At 41.3% G+C, this 20,767-nt stretch overlaps 1 protein-coding gene across 7 annotated transcripts in view; it reads left to right on the forward strand.

Annotated features, from left to right (window-relative positions):
* The window catches only part of elfn2b (extracellular leucine-rich repeat and fibronectin type III domain containing 2b), a 133,594-nt gene extending 113,411 nt beyond the window's left edge, over positions 1 to 20,183 (forward strand). For all 7 annotated transcript variants that reach the window (XM_077557766.1, XM_077557769.1, XM_077557772.1 and 4 more), the window contains 2 exons: positions 7,756 to 8,379; positions 9,670 to 20,183. In XM_077557766.1, coding sequence (XP_077413892.1) covers positions 8,041 to 8,379; positions 9,670 to 12,150 — 2,820 coding nt within the window. In that variant the 5' untranslated portion in view covers positions 7,756 to 8,040 and the 3' untranslated portion in view covers positions 12,151 to 20,183. The remainder of the gene's footprint in view (positions 1 to 7,755; positions 8,380 to 9,669) is intronic.
* The last annotated feature ends 584 nt before the right edge of the window (positions 20,184 to 20,767 follow it).

Genomic DNA, 20,767 nt, shown 5'->3' on the forward strand with positions numbered 1-20,767 from the left:
GAGAATGCTAAAATATCCATTAAATAACCTAACCTACAATATACTTTCTCTCCTTAGTGTGGGGAGAACCCATTAAACTGATCGCACAAGTAGCTTTGTTACTTGAAGCTCATCATTTGGAAAAACAGTAAGTATGCTATACAGTGGAATATGTGCGACAAACGAACGATATCAATGTCATTGTTGTTCAATTGTTTGCGTGATAGAAGAATTACGCAGCAACTATTGAACTGATTTGTGCTAAGAAAGAACTACATTTTAGTGTAAATCTGATAATGCAGAGCGAATAAATTTTCCGTTTCTTTTCAGCTGGAGATGTTGAGTGAAATACTCGTACTGTCCACTGTGACTTCTCCAACAGATGGATTTCTGTGTCCAATCAAAATTCCAATGGCCATAACAACATGACATTTTTTGTCCGTTTAGTATCTTGTGCTACAAGGAACACCAGATAGAGGTGATTGTGATTGAAGAGTGATGGCCGATTTGGGCTGATGATCAATTATGTTGCCAAGTGCAACAATGTGACAGCAACTTAAGTGCAAGTAGTCGTTAGGTGAACACTAAGCACTGACTGTTGTCACTGGGCCTGTAAAGGCTTAAAAAAAATGGTTAAAAAGAGGATGGAATTGTGCCAGTGAGCTACCCTTCTGTACCATCTGTTCATCTCATCCAAGATTTTAACCACTTTGGCTACAGTGACCTGTTTAGATTAGACTGGCTCGCCAAGTAAGTCAAGAAACAAAATCCACTTGTGCATGAAAGGAAAAAAAAGAGACCACTTTTACAGCTTCTACAGCTGTGATAGAAAACATGATGAATTTGTGTCCCACATTTTGATGATACTTGTTAGAAATGGATCAATGATGTTGAGTGTTAGTTCCCAGGTGTGGCCAATGCCCCACATTCCTAATTATGCAATCATGTCCCCAAACCATGCTCGCATGTGGTACTTCCTGCCTCCCCAATGTGAACCTTCTGACTATGTGGGGCAGCAAATTAGATCATGCCTCAAATAAACCTCATACAATTAAAATGGTGGGCTGGGTCCAAATATACACATGTACGATATGGAAAATAGTGCTCAAGTAAGGAATAGCAAGTTAGCAAACACCGTCTTCGCCCTACAACTCCTCTCCAATTTTAATGCACCACACAACTGGAGGGGGGGGGAGGGGGTGGCGCCATCGGTTGGGGCAGACCGCAGTATAGAGCAGTGCTGCGGTCCCCTGTCCATGTCCCCCCCCCGCCCCCCTGCCTGGGAGGCGGGTGGATCGGAGCAGAGGGGGATATCATTTCCCTCTGCTCCGGTTCACCTGCTCCCAATTTTAATGCACCACACACACACACTTGTATCACTTGTATATACACTGGGTGGGGTCACATTCAAGGTTTAGGGGTAGAGTTCGCCAGTCGGCGAGCTGGCGAACTCAGTAACAGGGTTAGTTTTCACTAAGAACTCTGGAGTGACGACCGGGGCCTCTCCCCGCTGGTCCTGGGGTTCGTGGGTGCCGCCCGTCCCCCGGTGCCCCCGTCTCCCCTTCTGCCTCGGGTGCTCCGTCCCTCCACGCGGTGGGGGGATGGAACACCGCTGCCCGGCCCCTCTTCGGCGCCGGTGCCTGGGTGCGGGGGATCCCCGGGATCTGGAGGTTGGGGGCTGGGGGGCTGCTGGTTGGTGGGGGTGGGGTCGGGGGGCGGCTTGGTTGGTGGGGTAGGGGTGTCTGGCTGGGGGGGGTGTCTGGGGGTTTGGGGGCGGCTGGGGCTGGATGGGGGGCGTGGGGGACCGGGGGCTGTGGACCGGTGGGGTGCCTGGCCAGCCTGCAGTGCCCCGTCCTGCTGCGTTGGGTTGGGGGCGCGGGCCGCGTTGGGGTGGGGAGCGCTCCTGCTCCTGGGTTTGCTCTCTGGCCGGTGGCCCCTCCGGGGCCCGGGGGTCATCCTTTGGCGCTGCCGCGGCCTGGGGGGCCCTGAGGTGTTGCGCTTGCTCTGTCCTGGCAGGGGTCGACAGCTCCCCTCTTTGGTGGAGATTTCATGCATGCCAGATCCACCACACCAGCATCTATCGAAACTCAGACACAATCTGCTTCTTCCTCAGGTCATTGAATCGGTGGAGGCAGGTGTCTGTGGATCTCACTCTGGTTTCAAACACACCTTTGGTCTCTTGAGGTCTCCCTGATTTGTTGGAATTTAGATGTTTCTGGGGTTGGTGAAGGACTCTGGTTGGTGTCTCGGTGGGTGGTGGGTGGTGTCTGGTCGGTGCTGGATTTCACTTTCCTTTATTTTCTTTGGTCCTTCCTCAGGTCTCCTGACGGCCTCATGACTCTGGCTGGAAGTGTTCGGTTTAGGTGAACGGTATGGGATTTTTTAATAGGTTTTAGGTGAACTAATAAATGCAGACACACTCGCACGCACGCACGCACACACACATACAAAAAAAAAAAAAGGGAGAGCAATGATGATGACATGTCAAATCGGTAAAATTACCCAATGAACAATACTGAGCTCTCCAGAAGAAGAAAAAAGGAATAGCAAGTTAACAGAATTTGCTGAAAGGGGAAATCAGACGAAAAATGTATTTGCAATAATATGTTGTGAATAATTCCAGTAGTCTAAACTTGACATTCTGAATAACATTGTGTTTGTGGAATATAATATATAATAGCATAATATGTTGTATGCAGCCCCACTCGTCGGTATTCAAAATCCATCCGTTTTTAATCTTCTCAGGGGGCGGCCATTTTGCAACTTGCAGTCAACTGAAAATGACATCACAGTTGCTCAGGTAACAGCCAATCACGGCTGAACTTGCGAACATCACATGACCCAACTCAGAAAACAGCCATGGTTGGTTACTGAGCCCTGAGCAACTGTGATGTCATTTTCAGACAACGGTAAGTAGCAAAATGGCCGCTCCTGTGTTGGAAGAAAACAGGTGGATTTGGCTGCTTAATTCATATTTTATAAACTATACATACACTATACACTTGTTACTATACATCATAAGCGTTTTTACATGCCAGAGTGTACAGGAGGGTCTGACACAGCTTCTGACTGAACGATTAGACATGACTGCAATGTTATTTATAAAAAAAAATTTTTTAAACAGCCAGCAGGTGGGAGCAATTATAAAATCAGCCAGTATCACGCAAGGATCTTGTTGCAGAAGAATAGAAGGAGGAAGTGTATGTTGGGACTGGGAGTATTGTCTGTCACTAGCATGGTGTAGTAGTGCGGAGGCAGCGGACAGAAAGTAGAAAATAAACGAACAAAACAAGTCAGTTAACCCTGGAGGATTGCTTTTAGACTGAAAAAAAAAACATCCTCATCGGCTCATCAAAGCATGACGGAGGCGATCGAGTTGCTGCACGTCAAGGAATGACGCTTCGCTCGTTGAGCAAACGCAACGAGCAGCCGTCGAGCGATGATCCGCGGGGTTCACGGCTCGTTTCGCCGGTCATGTCGACCACTGGATGCTGCGGCCAATTTTTGCCAATGTGCAATAAACCAGTGAATCTAGGTTGGACCGTGAGCGCCATCTAGTAGGCCGCAAAGTAATTTCAGTTTTGTAACTGTGGGCTGCAATGGCTGCAGGCAGCTTTTAATTAAGGCTTTGCACACATGTAGCTGGGTATTTTTAAAACCGAATATTTCCCCCCTCCCCGAGTAGAAAAAAAAATCTGTCCTCACTAACTCTAACCTTACCAGCAAGTTGAATTTTTGCGGTATTCACAAATACTACGAGAATCCATCTTGTACTGCTCCCACTGATCCGTTTGCAACCGACCTTTTCTATGTCCGACCAATCAAGCGGTGTTTAGGGTGGGACATGCAGCTGTGACGAAACCAGGAAGCGCCGACGCCAGGGAAAATGTAAAAACCTAATATAGACGAATGGACGCTACAATTAATTATGTTCTTGCAGAATTATTCACCGTTTCGTTGTTAAATGTTGAACAGTGAGAGGCGCTTTGTGCATTTTTATCTGGTAAATATGTTTGTGGCTTTTTTCTTCCCAAAACCGAAGACATTTTCATCCGTTGACCGTGATTGATCAAAACAAACGTGCACGAGATGCCGCATCGTCCAATCAGATCAAAGTGTTGTACAGAATGTCCCGCCTTTCCCGAGCAAATCACCGTGGAGAAGTCCCAGAGATTGTTAATGTGAAGAACTCCCTTGAGTCAATCACAATTATCAATCTGGTTACACTGTTGATTCCGGAATTCTTTGCTTGTTGGGCATCTAATTGGGTGTCAGTGTTTACACATAAATAAATGTAATTGATGACCACATTGAATCATGTTATCTGTTAATGATTTTATAAACCTTAAGCAGATTTAATTTAGTTATTTAATACAAACAATAATAAGTCAACATAAATCAAAATTTCTGAATGGGCCCTGGGCCTCTTTTTACAGGAAAAGTTGGGGCCCAAGGTGAAAATGTCACACCGCGGTGAAGTTGTCTTGTCATTTCCTGTTTTATTTTGAAAATTCTGACTCCTTTCGTTTCAGGTCACTTGCCCTTCCTCATGTGGTGTCAGTGTCAACCCTGATTCCTGATTGTGTCCACTTGTTTCCCATTGCCCTCAGTTGTTAAATGGTCTGCGTCTCCCCTGTCTTGTGCCAAAGTGTTTTCGTCAGAGCCACTCAAGCCAGTCACAGTCCTCAGCCTTGTTGTCCTGTCTCTCGTGTAAACTTTGTATAGTTTTAGTTAAGGAGTGATATTGTTTTGTTTGTAGTTCAGACATCCTCCCTTTTGGAGCGCCTTTAGTTGAACATTTAATAGCCTTTGTTTTTTTTTTCCCTCCAAACGAGGAGTTTTTTTGTTTAATAAATATCTGCCTTGGCCTCAAACCCCTATCTCTGTGTCTGAGTCCTAAAACTGACACAACGTGGCAGATAATAATGGGAAACAGGTGGACACAATCAGGAATAAGGGTTGACACTGACACCACATGAGGAAGGGCAAGTGACCTGAAACGAAAGGAGTCAGAATTTTCAAAATAAAACAAAATTACAAGACAACCTCACCGCGGTGTGACAGAAAAAGGTTAAGAACCCCTCCAATAAACTGTTATTTTGATATCCAAACCTTTTTGGAATGTAGTTTTATAGCAGGAAAACATTATTTTATAAGATGTTTGTGCTGTCACAAAAGAAAAAATAGTAGTGTCAAAGTTGTGCTTGAAATAGTTGTTTTGCAAAAAGCTCCTTTTCTACATGTTTTTGTCAGGAATTGGAATTTGGACAAAACTTAGCTATATTCTAACACTGATTACTAACACTGAACGTATTGAAGGGGTTGCTCCGATGACAATGGCTGGGAATCAATGAGTTAAGTGACCAAAGGAAACATTCATGAATGAATTGATTTATTGCTATTTTCTTTTTTCTTTTTTTAATTTTTAATAAATGTTTTTTTTTTTTTTAAATATATATACATATATATATACATATACACACATATATATATATATATATATAATTATTATTTTTTTTTTTATGTGGGTGAGTAAGTGTATGTGCGTGTGTGTGTGTGTGCGTGCGTGCGTGCGAGCGTGTGTGTATTCATCAGTTCACCTAAAGCCCATTAAAAAAAATCCCATACTAATAATATAATATAATAATAAATTGCCAAATGCAGAAACATCAATGTAAGTTATCACGATGTAGTGGCTCTCGCTAACAGACAGAATTAAGTAACCGGAATTAGGTTAAAAAATTCTATATACGTAGACCATGTTTTTATAAATTTTGATATTTGGTTTTTATTTGAGGCAGATATTTTTTCCATTAAAATGTGATTTATGAGGAGGTTAGACCATTGGTCGATATTCAGAGTTTGTTTATTTTTCCAGTTAACAAGAATTGTTTTTTTAGCGATAGTAAGGGCTACAAGTGTAGATTGAAATTGTTTGTTTATTGTTTATTGCTATTTTCAAGTTTTTTTTTAAAGGGCATTTTAGTGTTTTGAATTTCTGTCTCCACACTAGATCTGTATTGAGCAGATCAAGGCTACCCATGGAAGCTTTGCCATATATCCTGTAGATTACATTTCCAGTGCCGCTGCTAGTTTTAGCCAAACATTAATACACAATAAATTCCACGCAATATGCAAACTTGTCAACAATCAAACAACATATTGTAGCCTAATACATGCTGTAGATTGAACAAAAAGGGAATTGGTGAATTTAAATAGGAAATGTGTTGTCTGTCACATGACCTATTGCAGTTTGACTTACGGTTCTATTTTTTGTCATCGCGTCAATGCATCAAGTGGATTAACATTTTAATGGAATGGACCGCTTCCCTTTATTTGTTACTACAATTTCCTGCAGCAGTCGGTGATTACAAAGGAAGAATTCCACCTCAAGGGAGTGTGGACTGGAATAGACATGAAGGAGTTCAAATCTCTGTTGCGTCAGAATTTGGTGCAGAAAGAAAAAAAGAAGTAGCCTGTTCCACAGAGTGAAAGAAAGACGAGTATTTGATGTGATGATAAAGGAAATTAGCAGGCCACTAAAAGAAGAATGTGGGATGAAAGTGATGGAACATGAAAGTATGTTAGATGATTTATTTGAGAAAATATATGCAAGGGAGTGCCATGCCTGTATAATATAGGTCATATATGAGGTATGCTTCCACAGCCGTTCAACCAGCAAGTGGGCAATTTATATCATAATGCAACAGGCTGCTAATCCTCTACTTATGTAAACACTTGACTGCTATTCAAATGAAATGCAGATGGGATGTAGCTCGTCTTTCGCCAGGAAACAAAGAATGTCTGAGGGGAGACGATGTGCTCTCATTTTTGGAATGATTATTGCCACCGAGTCCTTTGCTCTGTGGCCCGGGGTGCAATTGGCAGCAGAACATGGAGATACCAAACAAAGCTGAAATGACCTCATTGCATTAGATGTAAGCAGGAAGGGGAGGGGATGAGTGGATATGGATGCAGTAAAAGGTTGTCATAAACAACCATAATGATGAAACACCCTGTACCATTTGATAACAGGCATCGCTATACATTCTGTATTTGCCGTAATTAGATGAGAGCAAGGTTAAGCCATTCTTCTGTATAAATGTGTTTACTGCAATACACACACAGTGCAGGAAATGTTGAAAAACAACTTCACAGATTAAGCATCTGTCACCTTCAAAATCAATGGTTGAATTTCTGCTGTCTTGGATCTTATTAATAACTAAAAGGGTGTGTCAAATCAGTTAGATCCCATTTTTTTCTACATCAGAGAAAAATATTTAAGATGGCTGTAATGAGTAATGGTAAGTCTTCCTCACAGTCAGAATCAAATGGTTTAAATCCTAGCTGGGGCTGTTTTGTGGCTATTTTAAGTACTCAGGCTATATTAAAAAAAAAAAAAACATGCAGGAGAAGCAGTAGAATATGGATGGAAGACTGATAAGATCCGTTGTAAAGCAACCTGATTTGATGTCATTTCAAATTGGTATGAATTAAAACAAAAATCAAAGTGGCCTTCAGTTTTTCTGTATATGGCCCTCAGAGTAAAACGTTTGGACACCCCTGGTGTCTATCGTACAATTACTCAAATTATTATGAGCTGACTAGTTGGGAGGAATCACATACTATATAGAGTTGCACAGAAATAAGCTGATACAGACATAACCTCCTTCACATAGGCAATATATTTTTTATGAAAATCCTTTTAAAATGAAGTCATGAAATATACATATCCTCTATATAATGTATTTTCTTTTTGTCATATTGTCCCCACAGAGCTGAGGTCCTGAGAGAGCATGAAGACAAGCTGTGACTCCCCTCCATGCAGCCCAACAAGATATGACATAACCCGGGTGACCTGCTAATCAACCATGATAGCCCTAAAGCTGTGACTGGCATTAGAAACCCCTTCTTCCGTACCCTACACAGACCCGCGTCCTCTCCAACAGTCCTCCCAGACACCTTTGCTACTTTCTTTTCTCCAACCAACACGCCCTCCTTTGTGCCTGCCCCTGCATTTCGCCTCTTGATTAGAATAACATCCCCTCTTTCATCTCCATCATGCAGAGTCTTTCCACCACCTCGGGTTTTATTGTTATTCTCTCCTCCCTCCTAATTGCCACCCGCTTTCCCAGCGTGGTCAACGGGGACTGCTGGCTCATTGAAGGGGACAAAGGTTATGTGTGGCTGGCTATCTGTAGTCAGAACCAGCCGCCGTACGAGACTATTCCACAGCACATCAACAACACTGTTCATGACTTGAGACTCAATGAGAACAAGCTGAAAGCGGTGCACTTAAACTCCATGTACCGCTTTACCAACCTCACAGACCTCAACCTCACCAAGAATGAAATCAGCTACATCGAAGACGGAGCCTTTTCGGGACAAGCTAACCTTCAGGTGATCAGAAATGATGAAATGATGTTCTATATGGCAGTGGTTCTTAACCTGGGTTCGATCGCACCCTAGGGGTTTGGTGAGTCAGTCTTAGTAGTTCGGCGGATGTCAAGACACACACACAACTCATTTAATTTGCGATGATGCGCCCTGCTTGGCCATCGTTGCCTACAGGTGATCACGCGACATTGCTTGGCGTACCTGTGCTGCCGGGAATTTGGTGCGCTCAGTAGTCGACTTGTGACTGTTGTGATGGTATGTCGTGAGGTATCTTTATTATTGTATTCTCTTCTTACTAACTATGTCGAATCATCGGACAAATATGTGCAATATGAATTCACATGTATAATGGAGCGTACGGTGTTACACAGGATTCAATTCAGGGGGCTCTGCTGATTTAATTTATCTACTGCCCCTGGGTTCCATCTTAAGAAAACAGTGGTGGTTGCTTTAAAGTGCTCTATAAATATAGGGTTGAGTTGAGTGATAGGAGTCAGCCTCCTAGCTGCATGATTTGCAAAGCTAAGTTGAGCAATTCTAGTGCCGCACAACTACCTATCTAGCGAAACTAAAAGAACACTTCCTTAATAATGGGGAAGTCAACCCAAAACAAAAAATTCTAGACAATAAAATGTTCTATCCATCCCCACTTGTCTAAATATGGTATTGTGGTTAATATTGTGTTAGTGGAATATGAGTTAAGCAACAAATTGCAGCAGTTTCTATCAATGTCAGAAAGCAGCCATTTTGCCACTTGCTGTCCACTGAAGATGACATCATAGTTGCTCAGCTTCAGAAAACAGGCGAGCTGTGATTGGTCGTTACCTGAGCCCTGAGCAACTGTGATGTCATCTTCAGTCGACAGCAAGTGGCAAAATGGCTGCTTTCTGATATTGATAAAAACTGCTGCAATTTGTTGCTTAACCCATATTCCACAAATGTAATATTAATCCGAATGTCATATTGTTCAGACAAGTCAGGTCACATATAACATGTTGTCAGGAAATGTTTAAAGTTGACTTTACTTTTAAGCTGCATGGAGAATATAAGAACACACCACTTTCTGATTTAAGGTGAAGAGAGCCAGATTCTTTGAAAAGCCTACCCTGTTCATTTCGTCTAGAAATTAAAGATTTTTGTTGTTTTTTAAAAACATATTTTTCAATAAAGAAGAGTTCGGTGAATGGGTCTAGCAAATTGGGTTCAATACCTCCAACAAGGTTAAGAACCACTGCTATGTGTTCATGTATTAGGCCATTTATTGGTATTTATACACAATTTTGTCTTTCTTAGGTTCTTCAACTGGGCTACAACAAGCTGACTAACCTAACAGAGGGTATGATGCGAGGGCTCGGCCGCATGCAATGTCTATTCCTCCAACACAACCTCATTGAAGTTATCGCCAGCAACGCATTCTGGGAGTGCCCCAGCCTTAGCAGCATTGATCTGTCATCCAACAAACTTGCCCGTATTGATCCCTCGACGTTCACTGTTCTCAATCGCCTAATGGTTTGTGAACTGGCCGCAAATCCCTTCCATTGTGGCTGCGATCTTTACAGTTTCCTTACCTGGCTGGAATCCTTCAACAACGTCACGCACACTTATGATCGTCTCCAGTGTGAGACGCCTCGGGAGATGTTTGGTTTTCCCCTACTAAGCCCCATTGCTGCCGGACACGCTGGTCGAAATGCCAAAAACATCTTGCACTCTCACTGCAGAGATGGGGTGATGATTCCTGGAATGACGTCCCTCCCACCAGACATGGATGGTCCATCTGGAATCGGTCCGGAGATGTTTGGCGGTGTGGGTCCTTACCACCAGCCCAACGCCTCCACATCCACAGAAAACAATTTCATTCCCAGCATTAAACTCCATCAGGTATCCTTGTCCTCAGCCTCTCTCCTTGTACAAATTCCCAGGCCCTTCAGCAAAATGTATATACTAACACAATACAACCACACTTACGTGTCTGATGTGATGACTCTGAAGAACAAGAAGGAGATGATCACCCTCAACAAGCTCAAACCACACACCAATTACACCTTCTGCGTGGCATCCATACGTAACTCCCAACGATATAACCACACGTGCCTCCAATTTTCCACGCGTTCTCAAAATCCAAACAACATCCTTCCCACCCCGTCAACCACTACACACTACATAATGACAATCATAGGTTGTCTTTTCGGCATGCTCATCGTTTTGGGCTTTGTCTATTACTGTTTACGTAAGAAACGCAAGCATGATGAGAAAAAGAAGTCCATCTGTGTCAAGAAAACCATACTGGAAATGCGTTACGGACCCGAGGTGGCGGCAGCAGTTGCAAATGATCCGGCGGCAGTCCACAAGCTTCAGGAACACTCCAGAGAACACCACCAATATCACCACCACCATGGAGGCAAGCTTCCCATGTCTACATCCTCTAGCTCTGGAATGCTTCACTCAGCTAATACTAGCTCCTCGAGACTATCCTCTATTCCCCAAGTAGAAAAAATGGCCACTGCCTTCTCAGAGGCCATGACCGGTAAAGGAAACTACATGGATATCAGAAGCGGAGGGGCAGGGATGGAGAGGCATGGAGGAGATAGTGGGCACGGAGGTATGAGGGGGGAAGATTTAAGGGACGATGATGGCACAGATGTTGGCGAGGATTCGGATGATGACGGACATGGCTCCGCATCAGAGATCTCCACAATCGCCATGGAGGTAGACAAAGTCAACCAGATTATAAACAATTGCATCGATGCGCTGAAGCTAGATGCAGCTTCAGGCTCCTCTCCCAATATTACACCATCCTCCAACCCTACCTCCCCACCCCCAAACAGCACCTCCGCTCTTACTCGTGGCTTAATAACCCTTTCTCAAGGGATGACTGAATCATGCCAGGTTAACAAAAGTCCACCTCCGCCCCCGCTCCCTGCTTTGAATACCCCACTTTCTGAGCGCCCTGGGATCAGCGGTGGTGGATTTGTTGTTACCCCTCCCTACAGGCCACCCCCACCAGCAAATGCCGTACGGCCCATTCAGCGCCAAATGAGTGCAGATGCAGCTGTGGTGATTGTAAATGCTGTCAAGAAACAGAGCAGCACGGCCTCTTGTGGATCTGTGGGACGGGAAAGAGAACGTGGAGGTGCTCGTGTCTATAGCCTGGATGTTCCAGAGCCAAGGAGTCCGGATGCCTGCAGTCAACAACAACAGTACCAAGACCGCGTCAGTCCTGTGGGCTGTGGGGAACCCCTGGAAAGACTGCCATTAGTGGGAAGTATGAGCTGCACTGGAGGGGGTGGCGGTGGGTGCGACAGTGGTGGTGTTGGTGCCCAACATCAAGAAAACCAAAATCCACACCATTACCATCAACAGCAACAACAACAACAGCAGCAGCTGGAGGTGCAGCAGGACTACCACTGCTCAGAGCACCGCCACTCTGTCCCAGCTCTTTACTACGATGGCTCCCATCAGGGTTCCCCAGCCCAGAGGGTTTCCTTCCTAAAGCCACTGTCTCGCTCCCGCAAGGATGCAGCATCCTACTCCCAGCTTTCGCCAGCTCGCCACCATTCCAGTTACTCTGGCTACTCCTCCAGCCCAGAGTACTCCTCAGAGAGCACACTGAGGATCTGGGAGCGCTTTCGTCCCTACCGTAAAGGTCAGCGTGATGAGGCCTGTTATGTAACGGCCGGTAATGCCCTTCGAAAAAAGGTGCAATTCGCTAAAGGCGAGGACCTCCATGACATTTTGGATTACTGGAAGGGTGTGTCAGCACAGCAGAAGCTTTGACTGGGGGACCAGTGTTAAGCATTGTGAGGAAAGGGGTTTGTTTACATCTGGTTCTATGGAGAAACTTCTTGAAACATGTTGGACACAGTTTTGCCTTTTGTTTTTTGGCATGCTCAAGTGTATAGAGTATTGTGCGTCAAGCACGGACTGTGCAACTGTGCCTGGGATACCTGGGATAAAAACTCACTACGCTCTTTTATTTTGCACTTCATTGTAGCACTATTTCTGGATTATTTTCACAACTGCAGGTTTTGTTTAACTGTGCAGTCTATTAATATTTGTCCGGTCACATTTTGTAACCTTTTAGGCAGTACTTACTCAGTGCCATGTTTTTAGTCTTTGGGAACCCACCAGAGGTAAATATGATATGATTTTCATCTGAGGGAAGGTGGCTTTGTTGGAGCTGCTGACATGTGACTTGTTCACAGAGTCAAATTAAACGATGGTGCGCTTTCACCACCAAGGGATGCCAGATGGGGCAGGTATTTACATTAGAACAGCAGCGGCAAGGTAGGAAGAAGTAAAATAAATGCCAATATAGGTGGAACCAGCATCAAAACGTCACGACAGATTAAATCATTGACAGAAATATGGTGGTTTACCACATTTCTTTCTGATGAATGAAATTGTATGCTCTAATAAATGGTGCAAGAAGATCCTGTATTAGGTATTAGTGAGATGAATGTGAAGGAAGGCCGGATGATATAATGAAGCAAACGCAAAGGAAATCCAATTGCAGCAAATTCCATGTAACAGGAAACACAAAGTTTAAAACACGTTCTAAATCCTGTGATATTTAAATTGAATGAATAACAAAAGTGATATGACCTCATTTCAAATTACTGACAACATTTCTTTTCTGTTGTGGTTATTCTTTGCAATTTTTTAAAAATGTAATTTTAATTCATCTCATGACAGGCATGTTCGCTTGCACCTTATGGCTTAAATGTGTGTGTGTGTGTGCACGTGTGTGCAGTGCACAGTGTTTGGCGTAAGTGGGTGTCGGCATGCCTTGTCAGATTTTATCGTCTAGGCCCAAATTGATTTTAATGAATACTTGTGAATATCCTATTGAGTAAATGTCTGGCTGTGTGTAATTCCTGCCACATGATGAAAGACGTGGCTGAATGCACAACAACAGCAGTATTATTATGCGCTATTTTCCAGACATACATCATGGCTCAAATTATTCCAAAGTAGCCCAGTGCCTCTTGCTACTACAGCCATGATCTTGTTTATATCTTCAAAGTATTTTCCTCCACTTGGCCTTTTTCATTTCAAGGTTCGGATTGGGATTTCCAATCCACCTATAAACTGCTGTGAAACATTGAAATTTTTGGGCAAATTTTTTTTTCCTACCCTCAAATGTGAAATGAATACTCAAGTGATCCTTGCCTCGCATTTGTATTTAGGGCTATACCGAAAATAAATCTGTTATGGAGATATTTCTAAATTCAGGTCTTTCTAGACAAATAATCAATACGTGACATTCATGGCACACCATTCATCACTTTCATACTAACACACGCTGATTGTACGTAGGAGTTGTAAAGGAGTACGCTTGGGATAGCTTTAACTATGAGCATATTTCAGTGTAAAGCAAAAATGTAATTATTTTTTGCTTTTCTGTGTAGTGTACATCCATTTGGTTATTTGCTTTTCTCATTTTCTAGGATCTTTCGTTACCCTGTTCTCAAAAGAATGGTAGGATTTTGTTCAAAACGTGATGCACTATAATTAATAGGGTTTTAGCTGGAAGAAAGAATGGACATTTGACATTCTGCCTAAAGTGCTTGAATTGGTTAAAAAATGACGATCAATTGTTATTTTAATAGACTAGAATCTCTTTTAATGTTTTTTTTAAACCCCCATCATGTTGTTCTGAGCAGAGTTTCTGTTGTTGGGTACCAATAATTTGTGAAACTTCTGTATGATTTTCTAGAAAATTCTTTTGATAACATGTTCCTTTCTTTGCACCTATCACTGAATTAAGAGTATCAGGTACACTTACAGTAAAAGATTTGGGGCCCAGTGCAAGTCTAGCGCAAAGTGCAGTCTAACAGCGGGCATGGGTGGAGTTTTCTTTCATTTGGTATTTTGCTTGACTACCGCAGCTAGAACACGGCATTTCATGCTGCTGTAGGATGGAACGTAGCCAACTCACTGCTAATCAAAATCAAAATCCCTGTCATTCCCATCAAAATTAGGGCAGTGGAAGCGCACACATGCTTGATATTGTGAAAACAGAAATTGACTCGTCGGGGTCTGAGAGATGAGTTTGGTGCGTGCAAAGTGCGTTTGTACAAGTAAACAGCGAGAGCTCTCCTTGCGATAATGTAGTCATTCCCGTATATGACGCCTCCGATTGATTTATGCAACGATTCAGAGGGATATTGTCCTATGCCCTTGTAATATTTATGAATGAAATATGATGACATACACAAGACACCAAGTCTGTCTGCCTGCGCCTCGATCAAATTCATGATACACCACCTGCGTCACCACTTAGACATGCTTTTTGCGAGTCTATAATAGGTCTACTTTTTGTCACCAAATTGCAAGATGCACCAGGGGTGCAGCAGCTGCCTCCGCCGGTTCGTCCAGAGAGGCATAGCGTGTCTACCATACTCACAAAAACGCTTGACTTGCCCCGACACGAACATGAAAATGAGACGGTTTAAAATGTTCACTTTCTGCAATTCTGCAATGTGAAAAAGTTCCCCAGTCACTGTGAATCAAAGTCAATGTTTCGTCGTTTGAGAAGAGAGGATTTCCTTGTTTAGTGTATTAGACTGCCATAACAACTTTAAAGGAGTGAACTTAGAGTGGAGTACAGTATAGATCATCACTTGTGTCAGAATTGATCTTTATTTAAACTGCCATCAAACACGTTACATCTCGCTGATGTTACATTCATGACTTTTCTGTTTTAATCAAAATGTGAAATTCTTATGTTGATGGACTGAATATGAGAACAGATGTGTTCTTCTGCTCAATGATTTCCGCATTCAATGATTTGACTGAGTGTCACAGCTTTTCATTTTTAATGATGCTGAAAGCCTCCTATTCTTACGTGTCAAAAACAGTGCTTTTTGCTCAAATGAGGCTTTTGACATTGTCAGCGATATTGTGTTTTTCATCACTGAAATCCAGGCATAAATCATGGAACTGGATGGCAAAGTAGTATGCAAAGCGCTGGCAAGTGTAATATATATACACGATTCATGCTACTTAATATTGATTGTATTGGAGAACGTCAAAACCTTGATAACTTGCAAAATACATGACCTAGCACCCCGGAAAGCTCAAATTGATTATTTTCTCTAACAAATTTGACTTTTATGTCTTCTTTTTAAAGACAATGAAATGTACCGTACAATTACTTTTTTTTATTTTATTACAGTCCTAAAAAGCTGATCCATTCAGACACGAGTAAAATAATATTTTTTGGTGAACTGTGATTGTTGTTTATTTATTATTTATTCATTGCCTTCCTATGCCATTCCCGCTCCTCAACGGTGGCAAGTCAGTCCGAATGAGTCACAGTTAGCAAATGAACAGCAAGTATTTTATTGAAAGGCAATTGGAATGTGAAAGAGGAGAGCCATGCAGGCCCACAAATGGATATTATCAAGTGGAATTTAGACATGGCCTCACACTGACTGCGTTAGATTTAGAGGAGAAGCAACTACGCATTGAAGTTGGCGTGCACAAATAAGCTAAGTCCGGGTGGCTAATGCTGCTTTAAATTAATAAAAAGCAGCCCGGCTTTACAGCCTTAAAGAAGGCTTTACCATGCTTTTACTTGGAGACAGATAGTAATTAGGCCTGACAGGAAATGATTTCATCTTCCATCCCTTTGTTGGCCTTTTACCGAACTATCTATTAAGACTTAGTTTAATGTATTTCATTCAAATGCATGTCATTGCTCTGAAGTTGCACTTCGAGGCCCAGACAAATGGCTTTACTGATTTCTTGGTCACTCTTCACACTTGACAGTGGAAACACTTCCCACGCGTCCTCCCAATTTGCCAAGCACTTCATGTTGGATGAGAAAACAAATGTTAGAATTGAACAGGCTTCATTAGTTCTGAATTAGTATGTGAATGTCAAGACATTTTCAACGTCTCAACGTTCCTACTGTTCAACTTACAACGATAGGTTTCCAAGCAGAAGCACTTCAATTCATGCAAGGCCAATTTAACGAAGAATCACAAAATGTTTTCCGCTATTCAAAAATAGATTGGTTTATTCTTTCGTGATTACATCCATGTACTTAGGGTTTGGTTTCCCAAGAAGGACACGAGGACTTAAAGAATCTGTGAAATATGTTAATTTTGTACACATACACACAAAATGTAAAATTGCTTCTATGGATGTTTTATACTCAGCTTGAGCTCTTGATATGTCTCTGTGTTTATTTTTTATTTGTTTTTGTATGAAATTCTGATCTGCAATTCTTTTCTTTTTTTGTGAGGGTGCTGGGACTTGACATGCCGTGATATGTTATAACAGAGAAAGCTTATACTAGTATGCTACATAAAAGAAAGTTGTATATTTGCATGATTCTCTGTCATTTTGGGAGACAAAAAAATATATATTGTTGTGTACAATGAGTGGACGTGCAATTAAAGAAAAACAACTAGGGGCTATACGTATAAGCATTTTTTTAGATTCTTTTTTTTATTCTCTGTAACTGTTGATATTCTGCATTGCTACTTTGTTTTTGTTTTTATTGCGCAAAAATATCTCAACTTGGTGGTCGTTTAAGGAACTATCCCTTCACATTGCAAAGTTGTACCTAATTGTAATTGGGCAAATTTGTAAAACTTTGTCTTTGACTTCAAGTGTTGCACCAGCAATTTATTTAACATGGATGGCATCAAAAGTCAAGTTTTTAAAGATAAATATGTTATCTGGTTCAAATTTCCTCATCCTATAATTTTCTGTATCAAACACGGAATGCTCTAATGGTCAAAATTCAACCCTGAATCATTAGCGGCACATCAGCTGCTTCTGCGTGCGCCCACTCGCTCTGCGGGCTGCAACACCAGTAATGTTTCCTTATCAGCTATTCTTTTGTTGGAAGGCCACTTGATGGAAGTCACCTATGATACTGTATGCTTATTTATTCTTTTGATGACTATTTCACCCAGTCCAAAATATTACCTTTAATCCATATTGAAGCAAACTCACAGGCTTATAAAGCAATTTGCCAAACATTATGTGTGTGTGTGTGTGTGTGGGGGGGGGGGTTATGGTGACAACAGGGAGTTAATTTATTTTTTTTTGCTCAGTATTGTTCATTCGATTTGACATCATCATTGCTCTCCTTTTTTAAAAAAAAAAGGTTTCTTTTTTTTTTAAATATATATACATATATATACATATACACATATATATATATATATATATATATATATTTATTTATTTTTTTGTATGTGGGTGAGCATGTGCGTGTGTGTGTGTGTGTATTCATCAGTTCACCTAAAGCCCATTAAAAAAAAATCCCATACTAATAATATAATATAATAATAAATTGCCAAATGCAGAAACATCAATGTAAGTTTTCACGATGTAGTGGCTCTCGCTAACAGACAGAATTAGGTTAAAAAATTCTATATACGTAGACCATGTTTCTATAAATTTTGATATTTGGTTTTTATTTGAGGCAGATATTTTTTTCCATTAAAATGTGATTTATGAGGAGGTTAGACCATTGGTCGATATTCAGAGTTTGTTTATTTTTCCAGTTAACAAGAATTGTTTTTTTTAGCGATAGTAAGGGCTACAAGTGTAGATTGAAATTGTTTATGTGGTAAGTCAGTTATTGTTAGGTCACCTAGCAAACACAAGTTTGGAGATAAAGGTATCCTACAGTCCAAAATAACGGAAAGTTTTTCTAAGACTTTAGTCCAGAAATACATAACCGGAGTACATAACCATAAAGCATGAACATAAGTGTCTGTAGTGTTTTGTAAGCATTGGAGACAAATGTCGGAGTCTGAGAGTCTCATTTTCTTCATCATATATTGAGTAATGTATGTTCTGTGAATAATTTTATATTGGATAAGTTGTAAATTTGTGTGTTTTGTCATTTTAAATGCGTTTTCACAAACTTGAATCCAAAAGTCAGATTCCGGTGCTATAGACAAGTCTGTCTCCCATTTCGAGATGGGTAAAGACATTTTATCAGTATATGAAACAGGGAGTTAATTTAAAGGGGTGTGAATCCTGATTGTCAAACTTTAACAAATCTGAGCAAAAAAAATGTAAGATTAATACTTTCAATGACGAAAGGCTACTAGTTTGATGCACACTTCTGAAATAATAATTAAATCACTTCATTGTCAGCATCTGCATCTGTCCTTCTATCTGTCTGTATTCTGTCTTTCTTTCTTTCTTTCTTTCTTAGAATAGCAGCATACACAAAAATCGACACATCTCATTGGTGCTATTTTTAGACAAGGCCCCCAGCTACCCATGTGGTCCTTTGGAGCTACCTTGTGTCTACACACCCCCATGTTGGTGACCCATGCTGCTCTAAGACAATATAGAAAGGAAAAGGGTTGGGTGGGGGGCTGGGGGGCTACGATTAACCTCTGTGACACTTTATTTTTTTCTAATACCTGTACAGATGGCACTAAAACCATGAGTACAGAGTAATGTAGCCGTTTGAAAACAGATAAACCTCCGACATAAGACACAATACCAGTAAAGCGCAGTAATTTGAAGTGGCATTTCATCTGTTTATCAAACATGAATATGGTGTCCAGAAATAACAGAATCTAAGAACGCCACAGTCTGTAGGAAATACAGAGCAGGAACGACATCAGACAAATCGTATTGGTTGCTGAGTATGTGCTTTGCGCTTCCAGTAATGTCGCCGCATTAGCAAAGCATTGCTTTTCTGTCTACCATCTCACCTTGGAGACTCTTGCAGAATATAGCAATTATTTTTGCTGTGAACGATAACATGAGTATTTATTTACATACAATATATCAACTAAACAACGGCAACAGTCTGCCTTTTTCGGCATTAATCACGTAACAGTTTATGACAAGTTCCCGAGCCTTGATATATTCATTATTGAATTGGTGGCTCACTCAAATGCCACTGCCGGCCTTATCCAATACAATTGGCCTTTACGCCCTCCTCTTGTTTGAGATAGCGATCTGCCACGCACGGCTACTCGACTCGTCGGTGTGGCCATTTCGCATTTGGCATCCAATTTGTGGAGTCATGTTTTAATTGGATGAGATTGCACCATAATCACATAAGCCAGACATTTATTAGTGCCGCGGGCCCATTTTGTAAGTCAGAAATGACATTTCTTTAACCTCCAGAGCAGTGCAACTTAATAAAAGGTCCCACTGGACTGAGAGCAGACGTCGCTATACAACTATTCTGATTAATTCTGTTTGTTATGCTCCCAGATCGTAAGGGGATGGACTCTTTATCCAAAACTCCCAATCCAATTGTTAAATAGAATATACATTGAAAATTGTTTGATTACATCCTCAAGTCATTAAGGGAATCAAATTATGGATTGTGTTGAAAAGATGCCCGTTCCGTGAACCCCCAAAATATTTTAGGTTTTGCACTACACACCTCATGCGAGATATTTTGCATATCTTTACATCTAGTCTGGATAGGTTAGACTGTGATTCTGCTTTTGTGACATCACAGATGCAACACATTCAAGTAGGCGGGACCTGAGTAGTGGGGGAAGTATCAGCATCCGTGTGATCCGTCAAGTGGCCCAACTCATTTTGTAGAGCTGCTCTTTCACTAATCTTTTATATTATTTGCCGTAAGGGGCTGTCACACAATCAGTTTCGAAAAGTATTTTTTACTTATGAGGATTACAAACAAAAAAACCAAAATGTTTCGATGGCGGTACATGTGGGGAGGGAAATAATGTGCTTTTTGCTTTGACGTATTATTCGTTGCTGGTGTTGACATGTTCCCTTTGCAATTTCTGTACAAAAGATCTATTTCTATATTTGCAATAAATTTGTAATTAAAATCACTCTGTGGAGTTTTTTTTTGCCTATGATTAATTATTAAAGCTTTGCTAATAGCAAGATTGGGCCTCATTCCCTCTCACAGAGGTTGTCAATGCAGTGTCACCTAAGGTTCACAGTGTGTAGAAAAAGTGGTTTGATATTTTTAAAAAAAGATACCAGACCTCAAGCATTTTTTTACTTCTTTGCTTTTGAGTGCCACCACCCAAGAGTGAAAGAAAAAAAAATCTAGGTTTTCATAAAAAATTTCAATTAAAATATATATTTTTTTAAACTAGTAGAAATAGTTGATATGAATTTTTTACGTCTACAGTCGTCAATGGCAGTGAATGAGTTAATAATAGAAGTGCAGAACATAAACCCCCCCCTCCAAAAAAAAGCTTCATTCACAGTCTTTTTGTGAAAGATTCCCCTCTGGCACTAACTATAATCTTCCGCTGCGTGTTTGTCACCATGTTATGGGTGAGTACTTTTGTGATCCTTTTTTATATATATCGTGCTGAATTTCTTTCAACACTAATGTGACAATTAAGATACATGATGACTCGCCTTCAGCACTTCTGTCTTGCCCTTCCCTATTCCACGCACC

The sequence above is a fragment of the Vanacampus margaritifer genome, chromosome 2 (assembly GCF_051991255.1).
Source record: "Vanacampus margaritifer isolate UIUO_Vmar chromosome 2, RoL_Vmar_1.0, whole genome shotgun sequence".
Taxonomy (NCBI): domain Eukaryota; kingdom Metazoa; phylum Chordata; class Actinopteri; order Syngnathiformes; family Syngnathidae; genus Vanacampus; species Vanacampus margaritifer.